The sequence below is a fragment of the Phoenix dactylifera genome, chromosome 9 (genome assembly GCF_051530095.1).
Source record: "Phoenix dactylifera cultivar Ajwa chromosome 9, Ajwa_hap1_PhDact_Kaust_v1.1, whole genome shotgun sequence".
NCBI classification, from domain to species: Eukaryota; Viridiplantae; Streptophyta; class Magnoliopsida; order Arecales; family Arecaceae; genus Phoenix; species Phoenix dactylifera.
The window spans coordinates 1,833,356-1,853,161 of record NC_143198.1 but is presented as its reverse complement, the minus strand read 5'-3'; the positions used below and the strand labels follow the sequence as shown (position 1 = coordinate 1,853,161).

General features: G+C 43.3%; 3 protein-coding genes across 5 annotated transcripts; 2 read left to right on the top strand and 1 right to left on the bottom strand.

Moving 5' to 3' along the window:
* Positions 1 to 200: 200 nt before the first annotated feature.
* Positions 201 to 7,306, top strand: LOC149752772 (uncharacterized). The gene is made up of 3 exons (XM_089925378.1): positions 201 to 518; positions 610 to 3,790; positions 7,254 to 7,306. The coding sequence occupies exons 1-3, from the start codon at positions 201 to 203 to the stop codon at positions 7,304 to 7,306; spliced, it is 3,552 nt and encodes a 1,183-aa protein (XP_089781504.1).
* Positions 7,307 to 7,621: 315 nt separating this feature from the next.
* WRKY21 (WRKY DNA-binding protein 21) lies at positions 7,622 to 10,758 on the top strand. Of its 2 annotated transcripts, none has more exons than XM_008787878.6 (4): positions 7,622 to 7,778; positions 8,337 to 9,205; positions 9,301 to 9,426; positions 10,192 to 10,758. In XM_008787878.6, exons 2-4 carry the CDS (start codon positions 8,397 to 8,399, stop codon positions 10,334 to 10,336), a joined length of 1,080 nt encoding a protein of 359 aa, XP_008786100.2. In that variant the 5' UTR covers positions 7,622 to 7,778; positions 8,337 to 8,396; the 3' UTR covers positions 10,337 to 10,758. The 2 variants fall into 2 exon arrangements, with proteins under 2 accessions (XP_008786100.2, XP_008786102.2); XM_008787880.6 differs by having other exon boundaries at positions 7,773 to 7,868.
* Positions 10,759 to 12,805: 2,047 nt separating this feature from the next.
* Positions 12,806 to 19,076, bottom strand: LOC103704593 (calmodulin calcium-dependent NAD kinase). Of its 2 annotated transcripts, XM_008787945.5 has the most exons (9): positions 18,699 to 19,076; positions 18,317 to 18,448; positions 17,516 to 17,739; positions 17,347 to 17,408; positions 16,038 to 16,262; positions 14,994 to 15,117; positions 13,864 to 14,204; positions 13,584 to 13,725; positions 12,806 to 13,226 (listed from the first exon to the last, which is right to left on the bottom strand). In XM_008787945.5, the coding sequence occupies exons 1-9, from the start codon at positions 18,706 to 18,708 to the stop codon at positions 12,987 to 12,989; spliced, it is 1,500 nt and encodes a 499-aa protein (XP_008786167.4). In that variant the 5' UTR covers positions 18,709 to 19,076; the 3' UTR covers positions 12,806 to 12,986. The 2 variants fall into 2 exon arrangements, with proteins under 2 accessions (XP_008786167.4, XP_088560042.2); XM_088703916.2 differs by lacking the exon at positions 17,516 to 17,739 and having other exon boundaries at positions 18,321 to 18,448; positions 18,699 to 19,074.
* Between the last annotated feature and the right edge of the window lie 730 nt (positions 19,077 to 19,806).

Genomic DNA, 19,806 nt, shown 5'->3' with positions numbered 1-19,806 from the left:
GAATCTGGGGGCCAATTGGCGCAGACGCAGAGGGGGTCACACCAGCAAGTTGTTCAGCAGCTGATGGCCACTGCTAAGGGCATGTTGAACAGTGACTTGGAGCAGGGAGAAGCTATGTAGGATGACAAGGGTAGGGAGTTGGAATTTAGAAGCGGTAGCGGCCCGGGGGAGGTGGGCTGTGCCGACGCACCAGATGCGCAATGAGAGCCCTCCTTTGGAATTGTCGGGGTGCAGGTAAGCCCTCCTTTGCCCCGGCTTTTCGTAGGTTGGTGCAACAGCACAAACCTGAAATCTGTGTTTTGTTTGAGACCCGGCTCTCCGGGCAAAGCCTTCAGAAGGCCCGTGCGGCGATACCGAGGTCTTGGAATTTTTATGCAGTGGACTCTCAAGGACTGTCGGGAGGCATTATAGTGACTTGGGCACAGGGTGACTACCTAATTGATGTGTTTAATGTGTGTAAACAGGAGGTCATCTTAGTGATATCAGAGGACAATCGGAGCCCGTGGGTTCTTGCAGCTGTATATGCCAGTACAGATTATAGAGTGCGGAGGCGGTTGTGGGCGGAGGCGTCTCAGCTTATCACTCAGGGTTATCCCATGTTGGTGGCAGGTGACTTCAACTGTATCACGGATCCCCAGGAGAAGAGGGGGGGGGAGGGCCTTCACTTATAAGAGGGAAATCCGGGAGTTCCAAGAGTTTATAGCGGCAAATGGATTGATTGATTTGGGGTTTTCGGGACCAACATTTACATGGTGCAATAATCAGCATGGGCAGGCCCGGGTTTGGGAGAGATTGGACAGAGCCTATGCTACAGCGGGGTGGGCCCAGTGCTTTTCTGACTACCATGTCCGTCACTTGCCGAGGATTGCGTCCGACCACTGCCCCTTACTGGTTAGTACTGATGCAGCTGTCTATTTACATTCCCCTTTTAGATTTGAAAAGTTTTGGACATGTTATCCTCGGTCTTGGGAGATTGTGAGGGAGGCATGGGAGGTACCGGTGAGAGGGGATGCTATGTATCGGGTGTCTCGCCGTTTGGAGCTGACAAGAAGAAGGCTGAGAAGATGGAACCGCGAGGAGGTAGGGAATATCTTCAGGAGGATGGAGGAGTCTGAGGAGGCTATTTCCAGATTACAGGCTCAGGAGGCCTCGGGGGGGTGTCTGGCGGAGGAGGAGATGGGGGAGCTTAGATCTCTACTATCCTTACATGATTCTCTCTTGAGACAGCAGGAGATCCTTTGGAGACAGAAATCGAGGGTGCAGTGGATCCAGGAGGGGGATCGGAATACTAGGTTTTTCCACCAGTCAGCAGTGATCAGGAGGCAGCGGAACAGGATCAGGGTAATTAGGGATGAGGATGGGCATTTAGTGGAGGATCCTGATTCGATTCGGAGGGTGCTGGAGGGCTTCTTTAGAGCCAGATGGTCTGAGCAGATGGGTACTGGGAGCTCAGGGAGTATCGTAGCGCCAGTGGCACGGGTGGCAGAGGAGGATATGGTCGCACTGAGTAGGCCGGTTTCGGAGAGTGAGATTAGGGATGTGATGTGGTCCCTTGAGGGGGACAAGGCGCCGGGTCCGGATGGCTTTCCATCGTTATTCTTCCGGAGGTACTGGATGATTGTGGGTCAGGGGGTGACGGCGGCCATACAGCAGTTTTTCAGTACAGCAGTGATGTCTACAGACTGGCAGAGGACCCTAGTCACTCTGATACCGAAGCGTCAGGATGCTTCGGAGCCTAGTCACTTTCGTCCGATCAGTCTTTGTACTACCCTGTACAAAGCGACGGCGAAGTTACTAGCGGTCAGATTGAGGGATATACTTCCGAGATTGATTAGCCCGGAGCAGGGGGCTTTTGTGGGCGGACGGAGTATCACTGATAATGTTCTTATTGCCCAGGAGTTCATGTATGATCTTGGCAGAGCGTCGAGCAGGAGGAGTATGATGGGGGTCAAGCTTGATATGGAGAGGGCATATGACAGGATGAGATGGGATTTTGTTCAGCAGTCCTTGCAGGGGTTTGGATTTCCTGAGGTATGGATCAGATGGGTCATGGGATGTATCAGAGGTCCTTCCTTTGCCATCTTGGTAAATGGAACGCCGTCACGGTATTTTGTGTCCTCTGGTGGCTTGCGTCAGGGCTGTCCCCTCTCCCCGCTACTATTTATTATATGTGCAGATGCGCTTTCCAGGACCTTGCGGCATGCGGTGACCACTCAGGAGCTGGAGGTTTATAGGCCTGTGCCGGAGGCCCCACCGATTTCTCATCTACTTTTTGCGGATGACTGTCTTCTGTTAGCCCGTGCGACTAGTCAGGCAGCAGGGATCATCTGGACGATCTTGCGGGATTATTGTTCTATGTCTGGTCAACGGGTGAATTCATCTAAATCAGCAATTTGTTTTAGCCCGAAGACCAAACCAGAGGTGAAAACTGCTATACAGGAGATTTTGGGTGTGGGAGAGCAGGAGGGCACGTTGAGGTATTTGGGAGTCCCGATCTCCGGTCAGCGTCTGCGCAGCAGTGATTGCACCTCTCTTGAGATCAGCGTCCGGCACCGGCTGGAGGGGTGGCAGATACATTCTCTTTCCATGATGGGCAGGATTATACTGGTACGGTCAGTTCTTTCCTCTATCCCAATTTACCTATTATCTAACTCCCTTATACCGGTAGCGACAGTTAGGAATATTGAGAAGATCTTCAGGGATTTTATTTGGGGGCGGTCTGGAAACAGAGGGGGCGTCCATCTTATGGCTTGGGAGGTTGTATGTCAGCCGACGAGATATGGTGGTTTGGGTGTGCAGTCCTTGGTGGCGAGGCGGGAGGTTCTAGCTGCACGACACGCTGCTAGAGTGGTGCTGGAGCCTGATGGCATGTGGTCTTCTCTTATGAGGGCCAAGTATGGCGATCCAGTGCCGGGTGCCCGGTACGGGCGGCGCCACTCACCGATCTGGAGGGAGATTTGTGCTAGGGCAGGTTTGGTGCTTCCGGCGATTAGATGGGCCATTGGTGATGGTCGATCTGTTGATGTGTTGGAGGACCGGTGGGTGACGGAGCAGCCTATGAGTAGACTTCCGATTACAGCGGATACATCGAGGGTAGCCGGTCTCAGGGTCAGTGACTTGATGGAGCCGGAGGGGGACCGCTGGAGGGTGGAGCTGATTAGGGAGGTCTTCGGGGAGCAGTTGGCGGAGAGGATCCTGATCCTACCTATTTTTGCCCAGGGAGGGGCGGATAGATTAGTCTGGATGCCGACAGGGCGATCGCGGGTACGAGCCAGGGATATTCACACATTATTGAGCCGGGAGCCAGCACGACAGATAGAGGGAGGATGGATCTGGAGGATGCGGATTCACCCGCGCGTGGCACTCTTCATCTGGAAGGTAGCGTGGGGCTGCCTACCGACCAGGAGCGTACTGGCACGGCGAGGGGTGAGGATCACTCAGTATTGTGACGAGTGTACGGAGACAGAGGAGACGATGGATCATGTTCTTTTGCAGTGCCCCAGAGCTAGGGGCATTTGGAGCCGATCGCCCACAGTGCTACCCCATTCAGTCGAGTCGACACAGGATTTGATCCATTGGCTGAGAGTGGCTATGCGGCGGCCGAGCACGGCTGAGGCCGGGATCCGGGGGGCATATTTGGCTCACTCCATCTGGCTGGATAGGAATGCCGGCATTTTTGAGGGCAGACGGTCACCCCCGCGGCTGGTGATGGATAGGGCCATGCGTCTTGCTAGGGAGGTCTCTACCACTGCTATCACTTTCACTTCTGAGATGGCCAGGGACACCTGGGGTACTTCTTCTGCTATCACAGCGCCCAGATTCGCCCTAGTTTCTTGGGTACCCCCACCCCTTGGTTATCTCAAAGTGAATTTTGATGGTAGTAGGTCGGCAGACGGAGTGTCAGGAGGAGTTGGCTTTGTTATCAGGGACCACCTCGGCAGTTTGATAGCAGCCGGTGGCCGCCATACGCCGGGATTTACCGTAGTTGGTGCGGAGTTGCGGGCAGCCTGGGAGGGGATATCCTATGCGAGGCGGGTACTACGTGCTGCGCACATTTGCCTTGAGGGAGACTCCTCTGTGGTGATAGAGTGGATTCGAGGAGTGGACAAACACGGAGATGATCATCCTCTCATCCGTGAGATTCGGAGATTGGTTCAGGAGTCGAGCGTTTTCCAGGCTTCACATGTTTTTCGGGAGGCGAACAGTGCAGCAGACTGGGTCGCCTCTTATGCTGCTCGGCACTCCGGAGAGATCATTTGGACTTCATTAGGGGATACTCCCTCTATGTTGTTTTCCTTACTTTCCTTTGATTTGGCTGGATGTACTCAACTTAGAGTTATATGAATTGCCGTTTTCACAAAAAAAAAAAAAAAAAAAAAATCTTGGTTCTTGGTTTGTGTTCCACTGACATTGAACCCTAGATCCTTTTAAATCCCAAACAAAGGGGATCTTTAAAAAAGATCGGACCCAGGCACAAGTACCGAGTATCGAGTGCAGCGTCCGACACAATGATTTCAACACCTTAAGGTTCGAGCCACATCTCACCAACCTCAGTTTTTGAGGGAATCTCCTTTTCCTCCCGTTGGAAAAATAAGTCCAAATCTTTTGAGATACCAAAAGGCTTTCATGTGCGACAACTAACTCAGGCTTATGGCACTTGCCAATGGACCAAAGGTCATACCAATTTGAATGAGGATACAAATATGCAGTTGATTTCGGAAATTTGAGACAATATAGAAAATGAGTTAATAAAAATCAAATTTAATTTAAAAAATAGATCAAAATATTTTGTAATATATCAGATAGCAAATATGAATGAAAATGAGGCACCACTAATTTTTAATCCACAAAGATACCCCATATCGATCATGCTCGAAAAAATAAAAAGTTTTATTTTTGCCGCCTCCTTTATGCTTGAAAAGGTTGGGCTGGTACAACTGTAACGTGGATTGTGAAACTGCGAATGACTCATTAAATCGGTTATAGTTTGTTTGATGATACGTGCTACTCGGATAACCGTAGTAATTCTAGAGATAATACGTGCAATAAATTTCAAATTTTGGAAGAAATGCATTTATTAGATAAAAAGTCAATACGGGCTTTGCCGGTGGCGCATCACTCAAACTTCTACTCTATCAACTTTCGATAGTAGGATAGAGGTCTACCATAATGGTGACGAGTAACGAAAAATTAGGGTTCGATTCCGGACTAGTGACCATTATGAAATGCTTTTATTTTTTTACTTATTCTATAAATACTAAAAAATTAATAGATATATATATATAATTTTCTAAAATTATAATTTTATTTTTTCAAGTTTACAATTTCTCCGAGGTATCCATTTCTAATGATCTGCTTTAGAATATAGAGTTTTCCATTTCTATGTGAAGGCTAGATTTCGATTTTAATAATTAGGTGCTTATTAGTATTCCAAAGTGGATGGCCATCTTTTTAATTTATTAAAAACAATAACCTGTCTTAAGGTTTTATTTAAGCTGAGATACTTGGTGATTATAAAACGCTGCGTGAAAGAGAAAAAAAAGGTTTGGGGAACCGCAAAAAAGAGTCGTCGGTAATAATTACGTTCATATTCGCCAGAGCAAAAAAGGTCGGAATTGAGCGCGTCATGATTTGACGCTAATTGACACGAAAATCGTCAACATGGCATTATATTGGCATGTACCCGACAAGATGGATCGCGGAGGAACCGATATTGTCCGAACCCGAATCCGATTGGATTTTTACCGGGTGAGTTATTAAATCATGAGCTCCATGCCCACATTCAAAATGGATTACTTTTAGGTTAGTTCAATGGTGGTAAATTTAATGTGGGTCTTATCCAATCCTTGACTTGAGACCAAATTAATATCTTTTAATCTCAACATGATCCCACATTCTTGTTAGGTGCATGCACCGAATGTTCTTGCCTATTTTATGGACTAGGTTTGGTCAAATTTAGCTTAAATCAATCCAAGTTGCATGCTTGGTTTCATATCTATACGAACCTACTATAGGGTTTCTAGATTGAATTGCCACGTTAGCATTAGCCCAATCCATGTTGCATCCTTAAGTATACATATATATGTAAAGCTATTTGAGAGCTTGACTTAAATCCAATGTCGAATAACCGGTATTAGCTACATAAGTAGAATGCTGCACTACCGATCCCAAATATACACGCTGCAATACGACGGCGGGGATGGTAATACTTAACCAATCCGTCGTAGATTAGATTAGATTATGTATGTATAGAACTATAGATATGGATTTTTAACTCGTTTTGTCTTGGCTTATTTCTATCTGGTTTGTCTCGAACCGATTGCGACCCGTGTGGCTGGGTGTACACTGGTGGAGCAAAATTGGCTTGAAATTTCTTCAAGCAAGGAGGCTTAGGACTTATATGTCACCTTAAATCGTAAACCAAGCATAAGTTAGTAGGCACTATTTCCCATTATCTATAAATATATTGTTAGTACTTCCATCTTTGAGAAAATGCTAACCATTACACTTATTTAAGAGGTGAAATTCTATGCGCTTGGAAGTCAGGCTTTTGTAAGCAATGACTCCAGTCGCAAACCGGCAAAGATTTAGGATGGCTCTTGACATTTTTACGAGCTTTTTTGACCTTGACGAGGCAAACCCACTCATTGCCCTGTAAGTACTGACCACCGTTTCGTAGTGTTCATCAACCCCGGCCAACGAGTCCATTAGAAAAAGGAAAAAAAAAGAAGAAGAAAAAGGCTGCTTGCGGATGGAGAGAGAAAAGACAGCTGTTCACACGCAGTTGTGTTACGGCGAGAGGAGAGAGAGAGAGAGAGAGAGGGTGGTCCCCCAGGGAGTCAACGGAGTCCCTGACCTAGGTGGGGCCCGCCAGAGCTCACCGCCCCCTCGCGCGAAGCAAAGGCTGCCACGGTCAATAAAACGCACCCTAAATATGTCCCCACGAAGCGAACTCGGTGCCACGTGTTGCCGCACTCTGCCGCAACGGCTACTCTGGAATGTCCCCATTTTGGTGCCAGAGTCCTGGGCCCCACCTCTCGACACAGGCATACATGTGGACAAACAACCCTTATCCATCAAAATAATAATAATAATAATAATTTCATGGGACGAACAGTGATTAGATCATCCCATAAGAGCATTTATGTGTCTTGAGCTTATACTCAGCTCAGTTAATATCAACCTTGTAATATTTTCTATTATATTTGATAATCACAAATTAAAAGGTATTATTTTCTTAATCTTTGCTGTAGCTGTTGCTGTAGCTGTTGCGGTAGCTGAAGCAGCTATTGGACTGGCTGTCTAATATTTTAGAAAGATAGATTCGGCTTACTTATGTTCTTCTGCTGCAGTGTAGTCTTCTTTAGCTGTTTGTGCTAATGCAAAAATTAATGGCAATAATAATAATAATAATAATAATAAATAAATATTATAATGGAAGGAAATCGAGATCGCACCTTGGGACCCATTGTAGAAAAATAAATCACCTCCGTCCATTTCAATCATGATTACCATTCCATCTCCGGTTGCTTTATTATTAATTAATTGATATTATATAATGAGCCCCTTCTCAGCTCCGAATCTAATATTTTAGTCCCCGGAGTTTCCTCCGTTTTCTTTTTCTCCCCCTAGTCCTATCCCAGAGGTTTGAGTATTTATGTTAATAAAGGATGGAGATTTTCTTCTCGGTGCGGTCACACCCCCTTCACAACTTCCAATCCCTCGGCAGCGATGGGAAGACTGGCATTAATCAAGGTCTGCCCCGTCCCCACTCCGAGGTCAGTCCTCCGGTCCGCTCCTCTCCCTCTTTCTTCTGGTATCCGTTTCGTTTTGTCTCGATTTCTTTGGCTGGATTTCTCTCAATAAAGGTGCAAAAATTATCCATCTATGTTTTGACTCTTCTTTCGATAAGATTGGATGTAATCAATCCAAAGAAAACATCTTTTCTTATATAAGAGCTGTTTCAGATGATCAAAATCTCATCTTGGTTATCCTTTTTCCTATTTTGCTTTCTTAAGTTGGTTTCGAGAGAGCTCTTCCGTTTTGAGTCAAGGTTTGGGAAGGATCGGGTGTCCTTGCTTGCGAGGTTTCGGAGTTTTTATAAACTCTGAAATATTTTCTTTGTTGATCCGAATCGTTTGATATACTTTCTTCATCGTTCGGCTACTTCGCAGTTGTTTTAATTTGATCATCTGTTGGTAAAACATGGAGGAAAGACTAGTGATAAACCAATCAAAAATCCCATCTCAGACTTTTCTTCTTTTGAACGTTCTTCAGTTTCTGTAATGGTTTTTGTTTGAGATCTGTCCGATGAACTTGGTTTTGGTGATTTTCAGATGCTGTCGCTGCTGAGACTTTTTTGGGGTATTTAAGGTGTTCCGGGACTTGGTGTTGAGATGGAGCAGGTGGAGGAAGCTAACCGAGCTGCTGTGGAGAGCTGCCAGAGTCTCCTGAGCCTGCTTTCCCAGTCTCAGGATCAAGTCCAGTATAGGAATCTGATGGCGGAGACAGGGGAGGCTGTTTCAAGGTTCAAGAGAGTGGCCTCAATGCTCAGTGATGGTGTGGGTCACGCAAGGGCGAGGATTGCGAAGAGAGTCCAATCCCCCTTCAACCACAAGGTTTTACTAGATCATCCATTGGCATTGTCTGTGATGGAGCCTTCCCCCAAGCCTCTCCAACTCCTGCCAAGAAGTCTGTCAGATACCTCAGCACCAGAGTTGGATTCCAGTGCTAAAAATCCACAGCAGCTCACCCAAAACCAAAAGATCTTACTTGAGAACCCAGGGCTGGATTTGAACTCTTCTTCTTCTTCAAGGAGCGCTCTCCAGCTTGCACCACAGGGTCCTCCAACGGCAGCCCATTTGCAGTTCCTACAACAGCAGCAGAGCAACCACAGGTTTCAGCTCCAGCAGCAGATTAAGTTGCAGGCTGACTTGTTCAGGAGGAGCAATAGTGGCATCAACCTCAAGTTTGAAAGCTCGAGCTGCACGCCGACCGTGTCGTCGGCGAGGTCCTTCCTGTCGTCGCTGAGCATGGATGGCAGTGTGGCCGGCTTGGATGGGAAGGCATTCCATCTGATTGGCGGAGCAGCGGCATCTGATCCAGTGAGCACGCATCTGCCTCCGAAGAGGAGGTGTTCAGGCAGAGGGGAGGATGGGAGTGGAAAATGCGCGACGACCGGCAGATGCCACTGCTCGAAGAGGAGGTGATGAGACCATCGAAGCTGTTCCTTGTTCTTGTTGGATTCAACACAGTTTTGGTTACTAATTCTTGATCTCTTTTGTTCTTATATTTTTGCAGGAAGCTGAGAATCAAGAGATCCATTAAGGTGCCTGCTATCAGTAACAAACTTGCTGACATCCCGCCCGATGAGTATTCATGGAGGAAGTATGGACAGAAACCAATCAAGGGTTCTCCTCATCCTAGGTATTTCTTTACTCCCAATACCAATTTCTCTTGGGCAGTTGCTTAATGCCTCTCGGCGTTAACTTGGATGAGTTTGAGCAATGAATATTTTATTATAGTTTGGCCTCCATGTTCCATGTAAAGGAACAATAAATGCATGCTGTTAAAAGCACATCGAGCTGATTTTCCTAATATTCCATTCTTTCAGAGTTGGTCAGTTGCAGAAGTTTGTGCTCTGCTGGATTGTGTGAGAATTTTTTGAAGAATTTTCTGAACTACAAATTGATTGTGGTTTCCCACAAACCCTCATAGTTATTAGTGTGATGATATAGCACTGCTAAGATGGCATCGTTGATTCTGGTACAAAGAACCCAATTTGTTGAGTAGATTAAAATGCTTTCTTTCTATTGTGGAAACTAGCACACCCTTTACTTCCAAATTTGCTTCTTGTTGCCAAACTTTTGTGTTGGATATACTCATTCAGCTCTCTTATCACTACATCGGGCACCTAAATTTGTAACACCATATAGCAACCCGTGACGACAGAAGCGTTAAGTACAACTAAATAAGCAAGCCTGTATCTTTCTCTAAGTAAAACATCAGCAACAAAGCTTGTTCTTTTGTTTGTATTTATGCTTTTAAGTACTGGAATTATGACTATATAAGTCCAGAAAGATCGAATCTTAGCATTTTGCTGAATGTTTGTTCATAATCAATTGCTTTTTAAGTTCGTTTTCTTACTCATAGAAGAGCCCTATAAGAGAGAGCAAGTTTGATTTAATGCAGGGGATACTACAAATGCAGCAGCATGAGGGGCTGCCCTGCAAGGAAGCACGTCGAGAGGTGCCTGGAGGACCCCTCAATGCTCATTGTTACTTACGAAGGCGAGCACAACCACACCAGGTTGCTCGCCCAGTCTGCCCAAATCTAAGAGGCATTAGAGCTCTCCACCAGCAGCCAGCCCAGCTGCTGCTCCATCTGCATCCCAGCCTCATTTTGGGGTGACCGAACCAACCGCTCCTGTATATGCTTACTTTTCTATTAGCTAAAGATCGAGGCAGTGGAGCAGTTGCTGATGTGGGTTAGTCTCTTGGATCCTGCAAGCTTTCCAATATGAAGAGGGAGCATACAAGAGGATACTCCCTGTCGAGCCACGTAGAAATGCTACCTACCTCAGTAATGGTTGAAGGAAGCGAACAAAGAACTCTTTCCTTGCTCAATTCACATCTCATACCATCACTGCAACCATGTTCAAAAGCAGTTGGATGGAAGGTATATAGCAGACCTTTTTTGAGACGACAATAGGCATTTTGTAATCTTGGAAGGGAATGGTAGCATTTCATGTTGCTCAAATTTGTTCTCTCCTTTGCTTTCATTCAGTGGTTTATCTCAATGTTTGTTCCGTGGATGACTTGGTGCTAGTAGTACCTGTCCATCTAAGCTCTGGTGGGCCATGCGTACGAGCTTTGTCTCCATGATGGGGTCCTTCTGGACCCATGAAGCTTCCATGAAGCCTCCATTCGATGGTGTTTTCCGAATGCCAGGTATTCGGTTATCATGGAGCTGCTAATCAGCTCGTGATAATACGGTGCCTTCCCATCTGACACTTCTGCAAGCCTTGCTCCGCTGGGTAATGCTATCATTTGTCTGCTTCTACTGCGAGTCTATGACTTTAAAAACGCTGACAGATCTCGCTTGTTTGGATGCATTTGGAAGGCTGGCAGTCTTTTTCCTTTGTCCCAAAAATGGACGCTTGGAGTCTTGAATACATCTCTTTTGACTGTGCAAATGTTTGTTAGTTGTTACGTTCTTTTGCGAGTGCACAGCCCTTCAGGAAGGCATGAAAGAGACTCTACGAAGTGGAACACTGGTTGGTGGCGAGCTCACCATTGTTGGAAACCGGAAGGAACTGGAAAATAGCTAATGCTTTCGTTAGGCCGGATTAAAGACTGGTTTCGGAGCCCCATTTGCTAGCTTAGACGGATGAGGGTCCTTGGAGTGCTCATCTTAGATGGAGTGCAGTTGTGGGCTCTGCTCTATGACGAACGAAGAAGATGGTGGAGGGTGAACCAAAACTTGAAGTTCACGTTCAATGCAAAATAATGCATTGGCCATATGTGTCAAAATTTTCTATATGATAACATCTTGATCTAATAACTAGAACCAGCTAATCATAAGATCTATAATTTGTTTTAATCTTGGAGACTTAAATTGATCCATGGGGAACTGAAAGTGTGACTGGTGGCGTGTGTCGAGACAATAAGTTCCTCTTTATACCAAAGGTACGCATCAATCCAGTTAATAACGGGGGAAGAGTGAGCGTAGTAGCTGGCAAGCCAACTTGGGGGTTCCTTTTGGCCTTTTTTGGGTTCTTAAGCAAGCATGTTCCTTCTCTTTTCACTAGTTTACAGTAATTGGGCAGCAGGGTTGGACGTCTGATGCTCTTTGGAGTTATCCTTTTCTTTTCTAGACCCATGGGGGGAATGTGACATGAATAAGCCCTCTAGCCCCTAGTTAAAATACTTTAATAACCACCGATGCTTAACTATGAATTATGGAATAAATATGCGCCATAGCAGATTTGTGCTTTGGTTTTAAAAAAAAAAAAGGAATAAGTTCATGCTTAATCTAGGTTCAGGTTATATCTTCCATGCGAAAGAATAATTGATCTTTTTTCGCAACATCGACCATCGGATCGCACTCTGTACTACTCTCAAAGCACTCCGAACTCCTCCATTTATCTATCTGCGTAGATCTCGAAGCGAACATTGCATTATGAACCCTGCAGTGCTAGTAAGTATCCTTAATGAAATGAGAATAGAAACTCATGCATAAATCTGACCTGCCTATTGTGCACTTTACTTGTTACAATCAGTACTAAGGTGATCTAGGAGTGAAATACAAAGTTAAAAACAACGAATAGACTTTTTAGTGTAGCTTGAGACTGCATTTAGATACCCCAAATTGGCAGCAGCATCTTATCTTACCCTGACATGGTCCTGTTTGGATGCAAACTTATAATTATCCATTGGATATCACACTCAGGTTTCCAATGGTATATAGTGTACTCCAATACGAGATAAAGCATCAAGAGATGTGCGACAAAGATAAAATCAAAAAAATATTACCCGTTTATCTCAAGATATGCATTGCCAATGCTGGCTCCTGAGATGCCCTATTAATATCCTCCGATGCAATTTCATGAAATAGTTTGTGTTATAAGTATGCTTTTAACAAAGTCATTTGATTCTTTATCCAAGAAACAATCTCAATAGAGGTCAAGCTACTCCTTTTTTTCTTTTAAACTACCTAATTGTCTAGTCAAGTTAAGTGCACCAGACCTAGATTGTGGCTCGGTCGCACATGATTTCAGATGGTTCAGATTGGAGGACCCAAGAAGTAGAGATATTTAGAGAACCATTAACTAGAGCTGTAAACAAGAGACCAGAATACACTTTTTAATTGACACAATCTAGTGGCAAAGTAGGATTCATGACATGTGTTGATTTCCATGCCATTCATAATGTACAAAACAACATCAGACCAACGAGGACCTGGTGATTGGCTTCACAGTGATTAGGTCATGAACTTTGCTTCTCGATCATTTGAACTGCTGCCTTTAGTTCTCGTTGGATCGATTTCCTCGATGGCGACATCACTATGTCATGCCAAATTGAGCGAGATCCACATCCAGTATCACCATGAGGATAGAGTTCGCAGATTGAGTTAGCTTCCTCATTTAATTTGCTCACCCTCTCCAGGCAGCTGAATTCTTGAGGGTTCACTAGCAAGTTGCTGTCCACATCTTTCCTTGCTATTAGCTGCAAAATGATCATCCCATTGATAAATTAAGACTGATACGCATAATAGCTTAAGTTCATAAATAATGTGGATAATTAACATGTTATCCTACCAAATTTGGTAGAAGTTGCGAGTTCAGATCTTTCTAAGCCAGTCGATTATTTCATCGATTCAGTTCGCATGCATGGCCTGAGCCGCACACTTGGCGGATTGCTTAAGTCCGATATAACACTATTGTTAACTCGTTTTCTAATAGTTCAAGTCTTTGGAGTTTAGTGTTTAATTAACATGACTATGTCGGCATTATAGGTTCGATGGACTTGTATAGTTTGGCTACTTGGATTTTGAATGGGAAACTAAGAAAAAGAAGAGATGACCTTGGCAGTTCCCAAAGCGTTGGTGCTGTAGAGCTTGGCGTCGTCTACAAGCTCACAGTATCTTCGGAAGGCACTGGCAAATCTCTGGTGGGACTTCAATTGGGACTTCACCCTCACTGCTCTTTTTATCATTATTGCTCTCCTGTCATTCAACAATAACGTTTGGCATAGTCAACAATTTGGCATTTGCTCTGGACTGCAAAGACATCTTTGTAGGCCATCAAGAGAGAGTGAATTCTCAATGCTATAGCTATGGGCTGAGCTTGGGCTGGCCTTTTACCTGATTCCTCTCACTACTGCAAGATAGGCATCACACACAACTCCAATCAGCTCTATCCTGTAAGGCTTCCTCTTGCTGGTCTCACAGTTGTTATTGTTGTCATCATCGTCGTCGTTGTCATCATCGACTGGTTTCCAGTAATTCTCGGTGATGCTCTCATCTTCGGCAACCTTGTAACCGGCCCCCATTCGGTAGCGCCGGCGGTGGACGGCTCTGGCCATGGCAATCGTTTGCTCGACGAATGGCTCCCATGAAAGTGTGCCATCCATGATCACATCCCGGCCCTCGTTGAGCGCAGTCACCAGGAGGGAGGAGGCAGCGTCTGTTGAAGATTGGTGCACCTATTGCAGCTTTTATGTTAAGCCTGGTTTTAGATTGGAAGGTAATGGCTAGCAAGGGAAGGTTATGAGCAAGACAGCTTTAAATATTAGGTGATCCAGTAGCTAAACATAGTACATTTTGGTGCTCATGCTGTATGCTCAGCGCTCAGTGGACTTGGGTTGGGCTTATCTAGGTTTCAGCCTTTCAGGCCTATGATGCTGAGATTTTAGTTAAGTTTTATGTAACAACTCAGAATCTCATCTCAAAACAAGACATCAAAAGTTATGAATTTACATCCATAATATTTATGACCCTTAACTTATAATTCTTAATTATCCAAAACAATCTGATTAACATAACAAAAAGTTTCTTATTAAACTTTGAAATGCATGACCGGCTTCATGAATGTATTATGTTACATGAACATATTTTACATCGTTCAGCTTGATAAACCCTAATAGCTTTTATCGGGTACAGAACTGCCCTGGCCAACTCAAACATACCATGTCCCTTGACTTTAGCTACCAGTTCTTTCAAATTATTTAAATCTAAAAAAATCATCTATAATATAGTAAAAGCATGCTAATTAGTATATAAGCATGTTAATTATAATAATTATTCTTCATAATCTCGATCCTTAAACCTAACTTGGGTAAAAAACGGAATGTTCTATTCTAAGATTCAATCATTGTACTAAAATTATTCTACATAATCCCATCGTTTCAAATGTAGTTGCTTTTAAGAATAACATCTTGCTTGCCCTCAAGATATCAAGAACAGAGGAGTAGATAGAGGTTTTGATGTGTTACCAGCTCGGCGGTTTGGAGCATGTCGTTGTGGTGGCCTCTTGAGCTGATGGCTCGGTAAATGACATCTCTCTCTTTGAACGCATCCGCTTCCACCCTCACCGCGTTCGCTTTTGACCAAAACTCACTGCAACCAAAATAAGCCTAGCATTGCCTTTGTTACTCCAAAAAATTAAAAGAATCATATCGATTACAAGAATTGATTTATAAAAAAATAAAAGTTTGAAATATATACGTATACTGAGTCATGTTGCTCAATAGCCTAATTAGAGCCCAAATAAGATTTATAGACGTATACTGAGTCCCCTCTTCTTTGTGGCATCCGTCGGTTGGCGGGGAAGTACAGTATCTTCTGGTATAGTGGCCATGAAACAATATATCACTGACTGCATGTCTCAAAAAAAAACCACCATTGGAACCCATTGGTGAGATGTGGTTCTGCCTTCAATTATTTTTATTTTTATTTTTATTTTTATTTTTCTAATGAAGAAAGAGGTAAAGCCATCCAGTTTTTATTAAAAAAAAAATTTACAGAAACTATTTATAAAAAATTATTGAAAAATAAAAAAAATAAATTTTATTTTGAAAAAGCAGTAGTTCTGCCATCAGTTATACAAACAGTCATGTTACTGATGAAAAGGGAGGGATTCACCATAATGGTAGTACATTGCCACAAGTTAGGAGCTGGCTGCCACTCCTTCCTCCTTAATTGCCACACTTGCTATTTGTTTAATGCAAAATTTGTGCTTATTAATGGTACGTAATTATCAGTTACTACTCTAATTGTAAATATTAGCTTAGCTCCCTTCCATTGATTCCCAGTAAGTGGAACTATCAGATCACACAGGAAAGCAGGGAGAACTGACTACCTTTCCTGCCTGAGTTCCAGCACATTTCAGTGCATTGCACTTCTCCTGAATTATATAACGGAAGTGACTGCTAAATTTTTTTTTATCGCTCATATTTTTAGGGGTAAGTCACAATGTATCTACTAGTAATAAGAGATTGTGAGAGAAGGGACCTCAATTTCTGGCAGCATGGACTTACTCCTGCTCAAGTATGTCATGAAGCACAGTGCTCTTGCCGGCACCCATGCCGCCGCCCATCAGAAGTAGAACCGGGCGCCGATCACTGCAGGCCACGGGGACCATCGCATCGGCGCACCGGGAATCATCGTGCGACGCGATCCCGATGGCCTTCATCTCCTCCACCAATGTAGAGAACAGCCTTGCCACTTTCAGGTCCCTTGTTACCCTCTCAAACCTCTGTTTCCTGCGTTCCAATAAACAAGACAGGCGCTGCATGCATTCATTCATGTCATTGAGTCAACTTTTTTGGGGGATTTGCTTATTGATCAATACTAAATCAAGCGCATTATAAATGAAAAAGTTGGATGGAAGGTAATTCTTCTGGGCCCACATTTCATCTCCCATACAAAACTTTAAACCAAACCAAACCACCACAAGGCCATGATCTTCTACAAGATGAACCAAGACAGAGAATAATTGAAGGCCCTTTGCTCATGAATGAAAGAGTTGGCTGGAAGATATCCAAAAGAAGATATGATTTTGGGCCCACATTTTATCTGCCATGCAAAGCTCGGATCCAAAATAAGCCACCTCAAGCGTAATTTCCACCACGGAGCTGATGGACCAGTCCAACTATAAAACAACATGCACAAATGCACATGTATTGTGCGCTTTCCTTTTCTTCTCTAGTTTTATGTCTCTTTCTCCTCCTTCAAATCACTCCCTCTTTTTCAAAATCTTTGCACCTAAGAGATTATGAAATCTAAGAAATGGTATAGGTATAATTTCTAAAAATTGTGTATCGATTTACTTAAAGATGTATATCAAAAAAGTTTACAGTACGTATCAAAAAATCGATGAGTATATATCACTTAGTTATGTAGTACGTATCGGTAAACATAATGTTCTGAAAGGCATATATCAATTTATTTAGAGATGTGTATTGGGCTGTTAGATGACAAATTTACTAAGTATATATTACTGGCTATGTACCATATATTTGTGAATACCATATTTTGAAAACTATATACTGGTTTATCTAGAGGTGTATATTGGCTTACTAGATAACTAATTTGCTTAGTGTGCATCACCTGACCATATAGACCGTATCTTAAAAAATATATTTTAAAAATGAGGAAGAAAGAGAATTATGTGTACGATTGTTTTTCCTTTTTTGAACAAGGTCCCAATACTCACATAACTACCGACCAAAGAATTAAACAAGGTCTTCGATGGTTGTTAATATCTCATAATCATACTGGTCTGATTATTTCCTTTTATCTATAGTATGTCTGTCATTAAGAAACAGAGGAGTAAGGAGTGCCCACCTGGTAGCCTCCATGACCATGTCCTTGAGCTTCCTTTTGGGTTCTCCATCAGCAGTCAAAACCTACATAAATAAATAAATAGTCAAGATATAATAATACACCATAAAAATGATAAAATTGATGAAACAAAATTAGCAAGGGGGTAACCTTTTGTTGATTGTTCTATTACCTTAGTAATCATAAGAGTGGCGTGATCCCAATGAAATGCAAAATAACCTAGTATACACCTATCTAATTCCTCTATAAATTTCAAACACACAGTTTCAGGATTTGAGTCACCAGCAAAGAATTCAAATATGCTGTCTTCACACCCCTTGGTTTTCCTCAGGAAATCATATGCTAATTTGCATAGCTGAGGGCATTCATTTGCATCCTCAAAACCCAACTGCCTAGCTGCCAAAACATCATCAAATTAATATGCGACTTAAAAAATCCAAAAAATTTAGTTCTCGTGTTCTCATCAAAATAGAGCTCTAAAAAAAAATGAAGGAAATAATATAATCAAGGACATGGGTCCCCACCTTGACACCATACTATATAATCATGGTTGTGAGATTGTTATGCAAGAACACGGATGGAAATGTACTTGAACTCTTTGTACCTATGATATGATTCGCATAATTCGTTGAAGTACTAGAGCTGATCATGAGCTAGATTTGGGCACAGAAAATATCTAATTTTAAATAAATCAAGCTTAAAGCCTAGCTAGTTTAGACCCGAGGCCTGGCCATATTCTCAATTTTAATTCTATAATGAGGTGTGGGGCCAATCACCAACATAGAAGATTGAATTATAATTCACAACGAGATTAAATTATAATTCGCAACTAGCTGGTGACTAAAAAAGAGATAAAGACATCAAAAAGCTAAACACAACCCAGGGAGAGAGAGAGAGATTAAAGGCCGAACGCCAAGTATCCGAAAAACCATGAGACTTGACATATAGAGGTCTGGTGTTGCAGTGAGATTACCCACGTAGTGGGAGAAGCTCTCGAGCTCCTCGACCCCGCCGGAGTCCGTCAACACCAGCCTTGGCATCAGACTAGTGTCTCTCACCGACCGCTGCTTCTTGCGGTGGCAGCCCACCGCGGCGGCTATTGCACCTGCGTTAGAGACCGCGACAACATGGAGAAGGAGAAGTTAAAGTGATGACATCTAAAAGGAGTGATAGAGATTGGGTCAGAGGATCTTCAGTAAGAGAAGAAATAGAAGAAGAATTTGGAGAGGAAGCCCCAAAAAGAGAGGAAGGGAGAGGACATATATAAGATCCGAAAGAGAAGAAGAGGGGAGAGAGAGAGAGAAAGACTTCTCCAATAAAATAAAATAAAAAAACGGAGGGGAGAGAGTGCTTACCTTCGTGCATGATGGTTGGATGAATAGATGGAGTTTTGATCCCCTTGGTGTTGAACGTCCAAGAGAAAAAGAGGGTGCAAACATGCGACAGGTAGAGTATGAGTTTTCTGATAGAACGGATGACGCCGAGCCTGGCCTTCTTATAAAGAAAAGGGAAAGCAATGGAAACTCGTCATTTCCTCCGATCTGCTGCACCAAGGATCATGGTAAGATAACGGAGTTCCTTGAAGTTTGCTTTTTGTCGACGATAAATATCTTGACTGTCTTGGCTTTTACCTCGAGCATCGATGAGGTCGCCCAACATTTTTGAATTGTTCCAAGCTTTTTATGTAAAGGTCGTTTGAGGAATGGTCAAAGTCCCCGTAATCACCGGAGAAATTATATCCTACATGGTAAGCCATTCATTTCTGTGAGTCATATTCATCAAGTGCTTACTTCGCTACAAAAATGAGGCTCTGCTTTTTTAATATTAAACAACAACACCATAAATTATATGCCACAAGATTTATAGTTATTGAAAACAGTAATTATGTCCTGTGGTATTATTACTAGGCGAGGAAAATTTTCGGACAACATAGCTGATGAAATATTGTCCATTGCCTGGCTGATAAATCAGACCAAAGTACCAAACATGCCTCACCATTGGGAAATTGAATTTGCAGCACAAAGATCTCTACCCGGATGGAGCTCTGTCACGGATAGGAAGAGTATGAGTAAAAAATATTCTATCCATATCGAACACTCTCTAGCAGAGAGGAGGCCCAGTGAGGATTACTACGCGGTTGAGGTTTTTCTCACCCCTTTCTTCCCTTTTCTTAAGCAAAAAAAAAAAAAAGGAAAAAGAAAAAAGAAAGGAAGAGGGAAAGCGAGAAGGAGGGAGCATTGGGGAGAAAGGATAAAACACCATAAACAAGGCTCAACCCTTTGGTTCCCAATGGATACGGAGAACAAAACACAAAGGCACCAAATGCCAAACTATTCGAGTTGAGCTTAGAACAAAAAATGGGGGCATATATTTTAACATAGAGAAGCTCCTTAATATCAACTAGAACAATTTCAAACTTTAACATTGATTTGTGTTGTAATAAAGGCTTTAAAGCTTTTTGTT